Source organism: Amblyomma americanum, chromosome 9 (genome assembly GCF_052857255.1).
Source record: "Amblyomma americanum isolate KBUSLIRL-KWMA chromosome 9, ASM5285725v1, whole genome shotgun sequence".
Classification (NCBI taxonomy): domain Eukaryota; kingdom Metazoa; phylum Arthropoda; class Arachnida; order Ixodida; family Ixodidae; genus Amblyomma; species Amblyomma americanum.
The window spans coordinates 44,680,310-44,691,865 of record NC_135505.1 but is presented as its reverse complement, the minus strand read 5'-3'; the positions used below and the strand labels follow the sequence as shown (position 1 = coordinate 44,691,865).

General features: G+C 44.0%; 1 protein-coding gene across 1 annotated transcript; it reads right to left on the bottom strand.

The window, feature by feature from the left end:
- Window positions 1–6,211: 6,211 nt before the first annotated feature.
- Window positions 6,212–8,641, bottom strand: LOC144104911 (THAP domain-containing protein 2-like). Its single transcript, XM_077638143.1, has 3 exons — window positions 8,507–8,641; window positions 8,166–8,340; window positions 6,212–6,526 (listed from the first exon to the last, which is right to left on the bottom strand). The coding sequence occupies exons 1-3, from the start codon at window positions 8,575–8,577 to the stop codon at window positions 6,383–6,385; spliced, it is 390 nt and encodes a 129-aa protein (XP_077494269.1). The 5' UTR covers window positions 8,578–8,641; the 3' UTR covers window positions 6,212–6,382.
- Window positions 8,642–11,556: the final 2,915 nt, after the last annotated feature.

Sequence of the window (11,556 nt, the reverse complement as noted above, 5' to 3'; positions counted from 1 at the left end):
GCTGTGTAGTAGGGTTGTCATTATGCCCGCCATGTGCTCGAATCAGGCCAAAAAACAGTTCTAAATGGTCCTGGCAAAATTTGTGGGCCGGAATGTACTTCAGCACTTGTTTTTCAGTGACAAGAAAATGAAAAAGACTAATCAGGTTTTGCATGCAGATGATAAAACCTAAGAAACCTGTCTCTAGGTTTGTCTCAATCATTCGTCTTCCATTTGCAGACTCCTTCAAGGAAGAGAGGTAATGGGTTGTGGTTTTGAACATGCCTTCGAAAGCTTCAATGTTCGTTTTATTTATAGGTTTCTTCCAACCTTTCTGATATGGGCTTCTAGAATTTAGGGCATCAAATGTCTCATTAATTTTCAACAAAAAATTCTCTGTTGCCTGTGTGCCAGAAAAACCTTCCAGGTCAAGTTCCCTGCGCTCGGCTAGTGCTGTCGCAACAGAAGTGCTCATTACTTGGGCAGCAAGTCTAACTTTCATGGGCTGCCGCTGCCACTCAATATGAGCTCTGCGCAACTTGTTAGCCAAATGTAGGCCTTCTTTCTGCTGCACAGTATGCAGCCGCTCAATAGGCTCCCATGACACTGTCCTTCCTTGCTGGTCAATAAAGTACCTCTTGTGTGCCAGTGCATTCCTCACAAGTTTTAGCATATGGCAGGGATCCAAAAAAGCTGCCACTGGTTCCTGGGCAGCTGGGTGTCGAAAGGTTGTTTTTAGGTCTCCCACATGTTGGAAATCACACCCAAGCTCTTGCAACATAGCCAGATTTGCGGGCGCCCCGTCACAAGTGAGTGAAGCAACCATAGCTCCAGCATCATGTGCCTTATGAAGGCACTGGGTGACAAGGTTAGCCCTCTGTGTTCCAATTAGGCCATCAACTAGGAAGTACCCAAGGGGCAACTTCCATCGCCCATTAATAGCCACAGCCATTATAACGAATGCAGCCTTTGCTTGTGGCAAAGGGTCGCTGTCAATGCCACTGCCAAAGTCAACAAACCCTTCAAAGTTGCGTTTGTTCCACTGGATGTTTTGCCGAATAGCCATTTCACCAACCATGAGGCTGCAAACTGCTCGGTGCCCCTTGCTTGCTGTTTCAGCACACTTCATTTTTAGTGCATTGAAAGCTTCTGTTGAAAGTCCTGCCTGGCCATCAACAGTCTCATACCATTTTCGCAGAGTTCTGCGATGTGGGAGGCACGTGTCAAAAACTTTCCTGACATACTGATAGGCTCGTGGGGAATAGAAATTTAAAGCTAAGGCAAAAGTTCTCAGTTCAGGGGAGTACTGCTTTGGAGAGTGCCAATTCCACCATGCTTTCCGACTTGTCTTTCAAGTAGGTGCTTATTTACTTTACCCAGGCCATCTAAAACTGACACTTGCTCTGTCAGGAGGATATTCTCCGTAGTTAAAGCTAACAGAACAGATTTTAGTTCCGCATTTTTCTTTTGCAGTCTCCGCCTTGTTTGCTGCAGCCTTTTTATGCTTTTTATTGACTGAGCATGCATTGCAGAAAACCATGCAGCCCTTGCTCTCAAGTAAGCTTTTTCGGGTGTGTCCTCCTATGAAGAGAGATAGAAAATGCAATGCATCATTAGAACAATGCACACCCAAGCCTTGCATACTACAGTTACAACAGTGTGCACATATAAAACACAAAGCACTCTGAATGTTCCATTAAAATAAGAATGAAGGAGCTCAGTTAATCTTCTCGTCCTACTTTAATATCAAAGTGTTTCAGCTCTGATGAAATGCTCAGCATGCCATCACTCACAACGCACAGAAAATTCACTTGATCATCTTTTTCTCGCACATTGTACCATAGCAACAGATCATTTGCCCTGTCACATATTTTACCAGCACCTCACCTCGCATCAAGCCGGTAATGCCTACAAGGGTAACCCTGTTTTTGTCCAGATGGAAAAGTACAAAAATTCACCTGTAACCTAATGATGAAAGAATGCAATGATTTACCTTCCAGGATTGCCATGATAACGGAGTCTTTGTTATTTCAGTCAGGATCACTTTCTTATATGGATTCCTCACACTTTCAGTAACAAAATTTGATTTCTCAGATGACTAATTCGCACCTGCTGTTTATTTTTTCTTTGTGAATTTTCGTAAGAATATTTACTTGGCAATGATATTTCTCGACTTGCACCTGAGTGCCGTACCTACGCTGCTTTTTTTGTTTTTGAATCAATTTTGTTCCGCTTTGAGTCCCCCCTCATCTCCCCCTATGTAATGCCCCTAGTAGACCCTTAGGGTACTTGAATAGATCAATAAATGAAGCTGTGACTCACCGATTCTCCTCTGGTAGATGGAGAGGTGTCCAAGAAGAAGATTCCATAATGTGCTCCTCAGCTTGATATGCAGGCCACTCACACACTTAAAAATTCATTGGTTTACTGATGCATCATTGCATACAATATACCATGCAGATCAGTTAGTAGACATTAGTAAAAATTGCCCCGGCGAAATCAAGCTAAGTCCATTCACACAGTCTAGGTGCCTGCGCATGCTGTGTTAAAGATTATGCTAATAATGCATGCTGTGGATGGGCCACTCACGCTATCAAATACGCTCTTGGCGTATGCACAAGCATTTGACATTCATGGTGTTGAATTCTGCTTCAGAAATAGGCACATTTGACAGGTCCATTTACCATTGCTGGCTTCCTTCTTCGTGGCGTCCCAACAGAGGCTGGGGCGGTTGGCAAACTCGGAAGTTCCTGCATAAGATAAACTGTTTAGTAATGCAGCCCACCTTAGAATGCCTGTTGCCCTGTTCTCCTCCGCCATGCATCAAGGCATAAGAAGGAAAGCAGGACATGAAGCTAATCACAAAATTACTCGGCATGCCCACTACTGGGCCACGCAACAGCTTCAGTGCATATGTACTCAATGCCTTTCGATGTCACTGCAAAAGAAAAACGCTCGCACATTGTTAAACTCATATCAACTAGCATGTTAAGGTAATGTTATATGTCTACACATTTTATTTTTATTATACACTCAAAGTGTTGCAGAAATAAAGCAGGGTTAATAGCAAAACTGTTTAGAAGCGTGAATACATACAGCTTTAAAAATTATTGCATTAAATTTTGTGTCGTGCAATCTCCTTTTCTGAATGCCCACTGGAACTGACGTTAAAGAGGTTGGCATGTACCCATATAAGAAGCATTTCATGAAAACTTATACAAGGAACAACTGAAAAAGAAGAAAACATGAGAGTATAAATTTTTCATGTAGCACGCATGCCAGTTTGCACCGAATACTTTCTAAATAGCTGTCAATGACCTTGTCCAAAATCAGTAAAACCAGTTTGGAATAACGTGAGAAAATTTTGCAGAAAAGATATCACTGACCTGGTGGAGTATGTCTTGCATAGCCAAATTTTTCTTGATACTGACAGATTATTTGTAGCGGAACCCTGACGAGATGACTATATTGATTTGTGTAACGAACATAAGCAATGAAGGCACATGAAAGAATATTGTGGCAGTTACTAATGTGCTTATGTGGTTCCACAAAAAGGTACCATCCTATATGAAGGATCTTTGCAGAACCTAGTGCACTCTGCTACTGTCTCCGGTAAGCACGGGGCCTGACAAACAACTGCAGGTTCTAATGCACTTTACATTGCAGAATTGCAACGACATCCTTGCTCATGCAGTGAATAAACCTGGATGGAAACCACACAGGACGATATGAAACTTGCTGGTGTAAATTGAAAGGCTTGAGATGGCCCTGGCTGAATGTCCAGCATTGTGGCCACATCCATAGATGCCTGTAAAAAAATTTTGTTTGGGAGAAATGTGTGTGTACCGAGACATAACAAGCGTTCAGTTTTAAGCACCTAGTGAAAAGTGGAGAAGCATCACACTACTAGACCGTTTTGAGTTATGTCTGAAGGAATAAAGATATGACTGGTCTGCTGAGGTGGCTTGGTCAAAACTTCCTCTCAGCCTGCGCCAGGAAGCTTTCTTTTACATAAAAATTCACCCGTTTCGTGACTCGTGCTGCGAGATAAACTCAGACACTGTCAATCTTCTAGCAGTTGCTGTAACAAAATGGTATATCGTAACATACCTGTTGTGATGGGCCTGGTAAAGTTTCCTGGCTTTCAGTGACATCCATAGGTGCCTGTGAAAAAAAATTTTATTCTCGAGAAATATGCTTCTACCAAAGCATAAGATGTATTCAGTTCTAAGCAAGTACTGAAAAATAGAAAAGCATCACACTGCTAGGCTGTGTTTTCAGTTCTGTCAAAAGGATTATAAAATATGACTAATGTGTTGAGGCGATTCAGAGAAAACTTCCTCTGAGCCAGGGCCAGGATGCATTCTGTTACAGAAATCGGTTTTTGGTAGCTCGTGCTGCGACATAAACGCTGACACTGTTGTTCTTCGAATTGGTGCAGTCACAAAATGGCATATTGTAAAATACCTGTTGTGATGGGCCTGCCAAAGTCCCCTGGCTTTCAGCGACATCCATAGGTGCCTGTAAAAAAAATTAATCTGGAGGAATGTCATCATCGTCATCATCAGCCTGACTACGCCCACTGAAGGGTGAAGGCCTCTCCCATGTCACCAATTAACCCTGTCCTTTGCCAGCTGCGGCCACCGCATTCCCGCAAACTCCTTAATCTCACCCGCCCACCTAACTTCCTGCCGCCCCTGCTACGCTTGCCTTCTCTTGGAATCCACTCTGTTACCCTTAAGGATCAGCGGTTATCTTGCCTTTGCATTACGTGCCCTGCCCAAGCCCACTTCTTCCTCTTGATTTCAACTAGGATGTCATTAACCCACGTTTGTTCCCTCATCCACTCTGCCTACTTCTGGTTTCTTAACGTTACACCTGTCATTTTCCTATCCATAGCTCACTGTGTTGTCCTTAACTTAAGCTGAACGCTCTTTCTTAGCCTCCACATTTCTGCCACATAGATGAGTACCGGTAAGATACAGCTGTCGTAGACTTTTCTCTTGAGGGATAATGGTAAACTGCCATTCATGATCTGGGAGAACCTGCCATATGCGTTCCACCCATTCTTATTTTTCTAGTTATTTCCCTTTCATGATCTGTATTAGCAGTCACTACCTGCCCTAAGTAAGCATATTCTCTTATTACTTCCAGCACCTCGCTACCAATTGCGAACTGCTGTTTCTACTTTGGTTTTCTGCATACTATTTCTTAGCCCCACCATTCTGCTCTGCCTGTCTGACTCATTGATCATGCTTTGCAGTTCTTGTCCCGAGTGGCTTAGCAAGGCAATGTCATCAGCGAATCGCAAATTGCTCAGGTATTCTCCATTAACTCTTATCCCCAAATGTTCCCATTTCAGGCCGCGCAATACCTTCTGTAAACAGGCAGTGAATAGCATTGGCGAGATCGTGTCTCCCTGCCTGACACCCTTCCTTATTGGAATTTTATTGCTGACTATATGGAGGACTATGGTAGGCGTGCAATCATTATAAATATCTTCCAATATTTTCACATAACACTCTTCCCCACGCTGATTCTGCACTGCCTGCATGACAGTTGAGGTTTCCACTGAGTTAAATGCTTTCTCGTAATCAATGAAGGCCATATATAGGGGTCGCTTATAACCTGTGCATTCCTCTATCACTCACTGATAGCGTGAACATGATCTATTGTTGAGTATCCTTTACGAAAGCCTGCCTAATTATTTGGTTGAATAAAGCTTAATGTTGTCCTGACTATTAGCGATTACCTTAGCAAATAGTTAGTAGGCAATGAACAGTAAGCTGATCGGTCTGTAATTCTTCAAGTCCTTGACGTCTCCTTTATAAAGATAATGTTAGCATTCTTCCAAGCTCCTGGTACTCTCGAGGTCACAAGGAATTGCATATATAGGTTGGCTAGTTCTACTAGCACAATCTCCCCTCCCTCCTTCAACAAATCTGCTGTTACCTGATCCTCACCAGCTGCTTTCCCGCTTTTCATTCCTACTAAGGCTTCCGTTACTTCCTCTTCTCTTACTGCTACTGGATGTCCCATTGCTGTGCGCTGCGGCTTCTCTCATTAACGTTCTGATTGCATTGGCTACTGCATAGATTTGTGTCTCTATGGCTATTTGATATCTTATCCATATTGCTAATGATATTGCCCTCTTTGTCTGTTAACGCATACATCATGTACCAAGCATACAAGGTGTTCAGCTTAAAGCAGTAGTGAAAGATGGAGGTGGAGCATCACACTTTAAGACTGTTTTGAGTGCTGTCTGAAGGGTTAAGAAATATGATGACTAGTGTGTCATGGGATTCGGATAAATCTTCTGGTGAGCCCGTGCCAGGAAGCAGTGTTTGTAGCTCCTACTCCAACATATACACAGCCACTGTGATGCTTTGAATAGCTGTAGTAGTCACAAAACAGCGCTGTTTGAAAATACCTGTTGCAGTGGAGACGCTGGAGATGTGTGACATTGTGTTAGTGCTTGCTGGGCGCCATGCTGAGCAGTGGCAGCAACAGCTGTGCCATCGCCTGGCTGCTGTGAAAGGGGTTCCTGCTGTAAATGAATAATGAGGTGCATCACATGCTCGCTGTGGAACGCCAGCCTTAGCTAAAAAGATGCATGTAATTCAACAGACAGATGTACCAATCTGAGACTGTCAATATGGAACACAGCCAGTGGGCGAGAGTGCACCCATTTCTTAAGAAAGCAACAGCAGAGAAATGCATTGTTAGTACAGCAGGTCTACCATATCTTTGAGAAGGGAGAGTGGGGTGTCTCTCCTCAGGCTTCCCCAGCTATACCCCATGAAGTGTGTGTGGTATGTGTATGAGGAATTATATATGCAGAACTGCCGTATCTGAATAATAAGGGAGCTAATTATACTCATTGGCATCCACCCAAGCGCAGCTATGCAGCTAAAGGAAAGCTATAAATTGTTTCCACAGAAACTTCGCAAAAGAAAACGGGATTCCCCTAAACATTTGGCCAAGCTTTCTGCCTGTGTTTTGTCTTTTTTTCTTTGTCTCATGCTTCCGTTTTTCCTTATGTGTATGACATTTACCGTATTTACTCGCGTAATTTGCTCCCGCACATAGATTGTGCACCCCAAAAAGTTTCAAACTTTTAACCCGATAAAAAAAAAACTACTCGCACATTTTGCGCACTATGCTGAGCCTGACCACCAGCATGTACGCGGGTGCGAACTGTGCCGTTTACCCGGCTTGCTCGCGCTGGCGATCGCTGTCCCGGACGAACAGTTGCGCGCGCGCCCGAATCCAAAACTCTACCGTACCGTTTGCTATACGGTTTGCCGCTAGTCAGTCGGGCCACACGCAAGGGCCCCGTTTTATTGCCCGTTATCTCCTCCCACGGCTGACTTCGCGATAGAATCTTAGCGCGTTTATTGCTTTGAGCTAAGCACGTGCCGTCATGTCATGCCACCCCGCAGGGAGCTATAGCGTGGGGAAGGGGGGGGGGGGGGGACGTGTCAACCTTGTTGCCATGGGGCGAGGGGTGCCAACCTTTTTTTTAGGACGTGTTCGGATAACTCGCTTGCGCGTAAATTGCGCACCCTCTTTTTGGAGCCCTAATTAAAGAAAAAACGTGCGCAAATCATGCGAGCAAATACGTACGGTGCTCTATGCTTTATGGAACTTCTTTGTGATTTCCTTTGTAAACGAACTATATATAGTTTTAAGGAATTACAGTGCTCTCTCAGTGACACTTCCCAGGTGCTATGGCCGAGATGACAACAAAATATGCACCGCCTACTGCTAGGCGCAAACATTTGCACACTACAAGTAATAATTAAATAGAAATGATGCCCCAAGGAAAACTGGTGTGCTCGATGCTCTTTTTTTATTTTCTTCTAATGATGGAGTGCGTAAGCTAATAAATAAATAAATTATCATGTACAGTAAGCAGAATTTCACCAGTGCCATATATAAACCGCAGCCAGTTTAGGAGTATAATGACACAATTACTTTTTATCAGTGCGGGAGTACTGTAGCCGCGCTACTCGATCATAACGTCTAGCTAAAGCCATTTATTCACAAATCGTTCTATTTCTTGCACGAACAACTAAAACATCATATTGAACGCATGCTTATGCAGTCAAGTTATAATAAAGCACCTTCTCAATAAGAGCATTTCTTTCCAATCTCTTGAGAATGTATAGAAGGTGGTTCCTCACCTGAAGGGGGACGGCATCCGCACGTATACGAACTACGAGCGGCGACATCCGATCGAAGTGCTCGGGCAGGAAATGTTTTGAACATACGCAGGTCCATTTTGCTGGCTCCCAGTCTCTTTGGCCTGGTCTAACGGCCTCAGTCCACTGCCTCCTTCGCTCTGGATCTTTCGGAAACCTGTTTGAAAACAATACTATTCACTGCACTCGGACAAAGAGCCACCAATAAGGCCGGGGCGGTACGAATACCACGTTCACGCCATGTCGTGCGTTATGTTCTGCGAGCATGCATTTTACTCACTACGCAGTCAATTAAATACGAAAACAAAATGCAGTATACTTACGTGTGGAAAGTGACGCCCGGTTCTTGTCCTGGCGTGCGCGACCGACACCCAGGAACGCAGCAGCTGGGCATCGCAGCGTCTTTGTTGTCAATGGGAGCAGAAGTCTCACTTTCCGCCGTGTCTGACAGCTGCCGACAGCCTGGTGCGGCGCGAAATCGTCTGCTCGCACCGCTCGCGTTGATCTTCGCGGCGCTCTCATGCCATTGGATGAGAAAACGGCCAAGTGTCATGGCGGGGCCCTCGCTTCCGGCTTCAAAAAATGTGACGTAGCAGCCTCTCCTCTTTTCCTTCTTTCCTCCATGCGTTGCAGACAAGCCCAATGTTGCCCATGCCCGTTCCCGACAAGTGCAATGTTGCCAAAACAGGCGCTGCAAGCCAAGTGCAGTGTTGCCCACGTCCGTTCCCGACAAATGCAAGCGTCTGCCAGGTCCAAGTTGTATTGTAGTAACGCTAGCCTGGCTTGCATTTGTGCGAATAGGTGAGTGTCACAGGCAATGTGTAAAATTTCAGGCCTTTCACAATAAGAAAGCCAACATTCCTTCTGTCACTTTTCTTTCATTGTGGGTGATATTTCTGCGTAACCGTCGCTTTGTTGAGTCTTTTCTCTTAGCGGGGCTGCTGTAATGTCTCTGCCGGAGTGGTTTTTGTATGATGTAGGTTTTCAGCGTATATTTTCGTGGTTTACTGCAAATATTGTCACTACAGTCTATACTCATTTTGCCCATTCTTCGTCTTGGGTTGTGGCACATTTTTTTTAAATTGCTGAATCGTCAAACGTTCATACCTATCTCACACCTCTCATGAAAGCTGCGCGCGGTTACGGGTGACGTTGTCGCATGATTGATTAGGCGAAACTTAAATAAAGGAGCTTGTGTCAATTGTGTCAGGTAACCTAGAACAGTGTATTGGGCTGTAAGATCATTTCCTTAATTTAGACATTGTTGGAAACAGTTTCATGATGGCATATACTTGTCTTATCTTAACATTGGGCACAGGAAGGGAAAAATCCCAGTAAGCACAACCTCCCCTAAATAAACTGTGCAAACAGTAGTCATTATTAATATTGCATCCACTGCTCTGTGTCTAATCTGAGCTCGATGTGGCATCCGCATATCTTCTGCAATCTATGATCTGGTAGGTCCTAAACATAAGTGATATTGCTTCTGAAAGTGCAAGCTTCTCTCACTTAGAGACCTGCTTTCCATGCGTGGTTTATGTGCTTGCTCCTTTTATCCAATGCATAATGACTCTTTTGATGTTGTGTAGTTAGCCCCCCTTTGATGGCTTGGAGCTTATCTAGTGTCCTCAGAATAAAAAAAAAAGTTGGCTACTTCTCTGAACATTAATATATTTTTTTTAATAGTTACTTGCACCACCCCATAGCAGTTAAAAATGTTGAAAAAGAAAAGTCTACTTATTGAAATCACGGAAGAAAGTACCATTGGATAATATATGAACAGTACTTGACACTAAGCTGTTCTACTCTAGGATAGGTAAAAAACAGAAGAATGGAAAACATCACCCTTTAAGGAAAGCTCTTTTACCTTGAAATTCTTGAATATGTAATTAAGTTGTTGGTTGAGTATATATCTCACAGTTTACAGCAGTTTTAGCAAGTAAATGTTGTAGAAAGATTTTAATCAAAGATTTTTCCCGTGGTCGCTGTGGTGCTGTTTCTATTTTATATTGAATTCTAATGGCAGATCCGGATCAAGTTTTTCTGCTCTGTTGGGAGCAATCGTATTCCAATGGCAAACTGGGAGTGCGAGTTGTTTGTTCCAATGGCAGATCGGGATCAGACGTCGATCCCGGATCGCTCCGTGGAGCAGCGATATTTGCTCCGCCGAAATCGGCAGATTTGACCGGAACCTCGCGCGACGTTTTACTTTCCCGCGTCTGCTTCCAGTCATGACCGGCTGCATCCGTCCTGTCGCATACGCGAGCTTCCTGTCGTCGCTACGCGGTGATCCGGGAAACGTACAAGCAGTATTTTTACTTTTTTTAAATTGAATGCTCCCAAATGTAATTATTTTTCGTTTTGTTCGCGTCCGCACAAGTTAAAACAAAAAATTTTCTTAACGGGATGTCAATTTCATCGCGGTCAATTCTTTGTGACTGCTTTTTAGACCAAAATCGTTGACTTGTTTGAAGCTCCCGCGCTCTCTGACGTCAGCCGACGCGTACTCTCTAAGCCTAGCAGGTCTGTAAATAAGGAAGCAATCTGAAAATTTAGCGCGTTTCATCACTAGAATTTTGTGGTGTGCGCATCATCACACAAAGCAAAAGCTTCGTGCGCCTTTTGTTTGCCGTGAACGTGAGAGACAGTGTGGCGGCAAGGACGAATCGCTGGTGAAGCTGTCGCTTCACCAGCGATTCGTCCTTGCCTCTCGAGAGGCCGTGCTTCGAAGGGCGCCGCCATGTTGCCTGAACTTGGAGCTATTCTTGCGCTGAAGTGCCCCCGCGGGAGCACATGCATTCCATTGGCAAAATGGGAGGGGGTGATCGCCGCCTGAACTACGCGCTCCGTTTGTGATCCGGCGGAGCGCTCTCGATCTGCCATTGGAATTCAACATTAGTTTGCATTTGCTCTGTCATTCTGAGTTGCTGTCTTTAATTTCCCGGTGGAAACCAAGCAGCACTGTTGTGAATTTTTTCAATTTACTTATAAGTGGCCATGTATGCAAGTCCCAACAAACACATCCATACTCAAGCATAGGTCAGACTTGACTATCAGCTGTATTCTGAAATCACTTTGCAAATGACCGAATCTCTACTGTAATAAACCCGGAGCTGATGGCTGCCTCGTTCCAAATGTAATTCACATGCTTAATCCAAGGCCTGAGATAAAAAGCACTCCTAAACATAAATTTCTTGCTTGTTCTTAAAGTAATAAGATTAACTCTTTACCTATCGAAGTGGTTACAACACGTTCTTGTAAAGGTGATGTGAACAGTTTGCAAAGCTTTTAGCAAACTAGCTGAATCATACACAATTTGTGAATTATACAGGAGGAATATCATCAGGACCAATTACCTTGACCTAATTAACAT

What these genes read in the sequence shown, in the direction of transcription:
- LOC144104911 (XM_077638143.1), bottom strand. Translation starts at nt 8,577, where the DNA reads ATGCCCAGCTGCTGCGTTCCTGGGTGTCGGTCGCGCACGCCAGGACAA. An exon ending in CCGGGCGTCACTTTCCACAC is followed by an intron (nt 8,341 to 8,506) that starts GTAAGTATACTG and finishes GTTTTCAAACAG; the next exon opens with GTTTCCGAAAGATCCAGAGC. An exon ending in CGGATGCCGTCCCCCTTCAG is followed by an intron (nt 6,527 to 8,165) that starts GTGAGGAACCAC and finishes ATTCATTTACAG; the next exon opens with CAGGAACCCCTTTCACAGCA.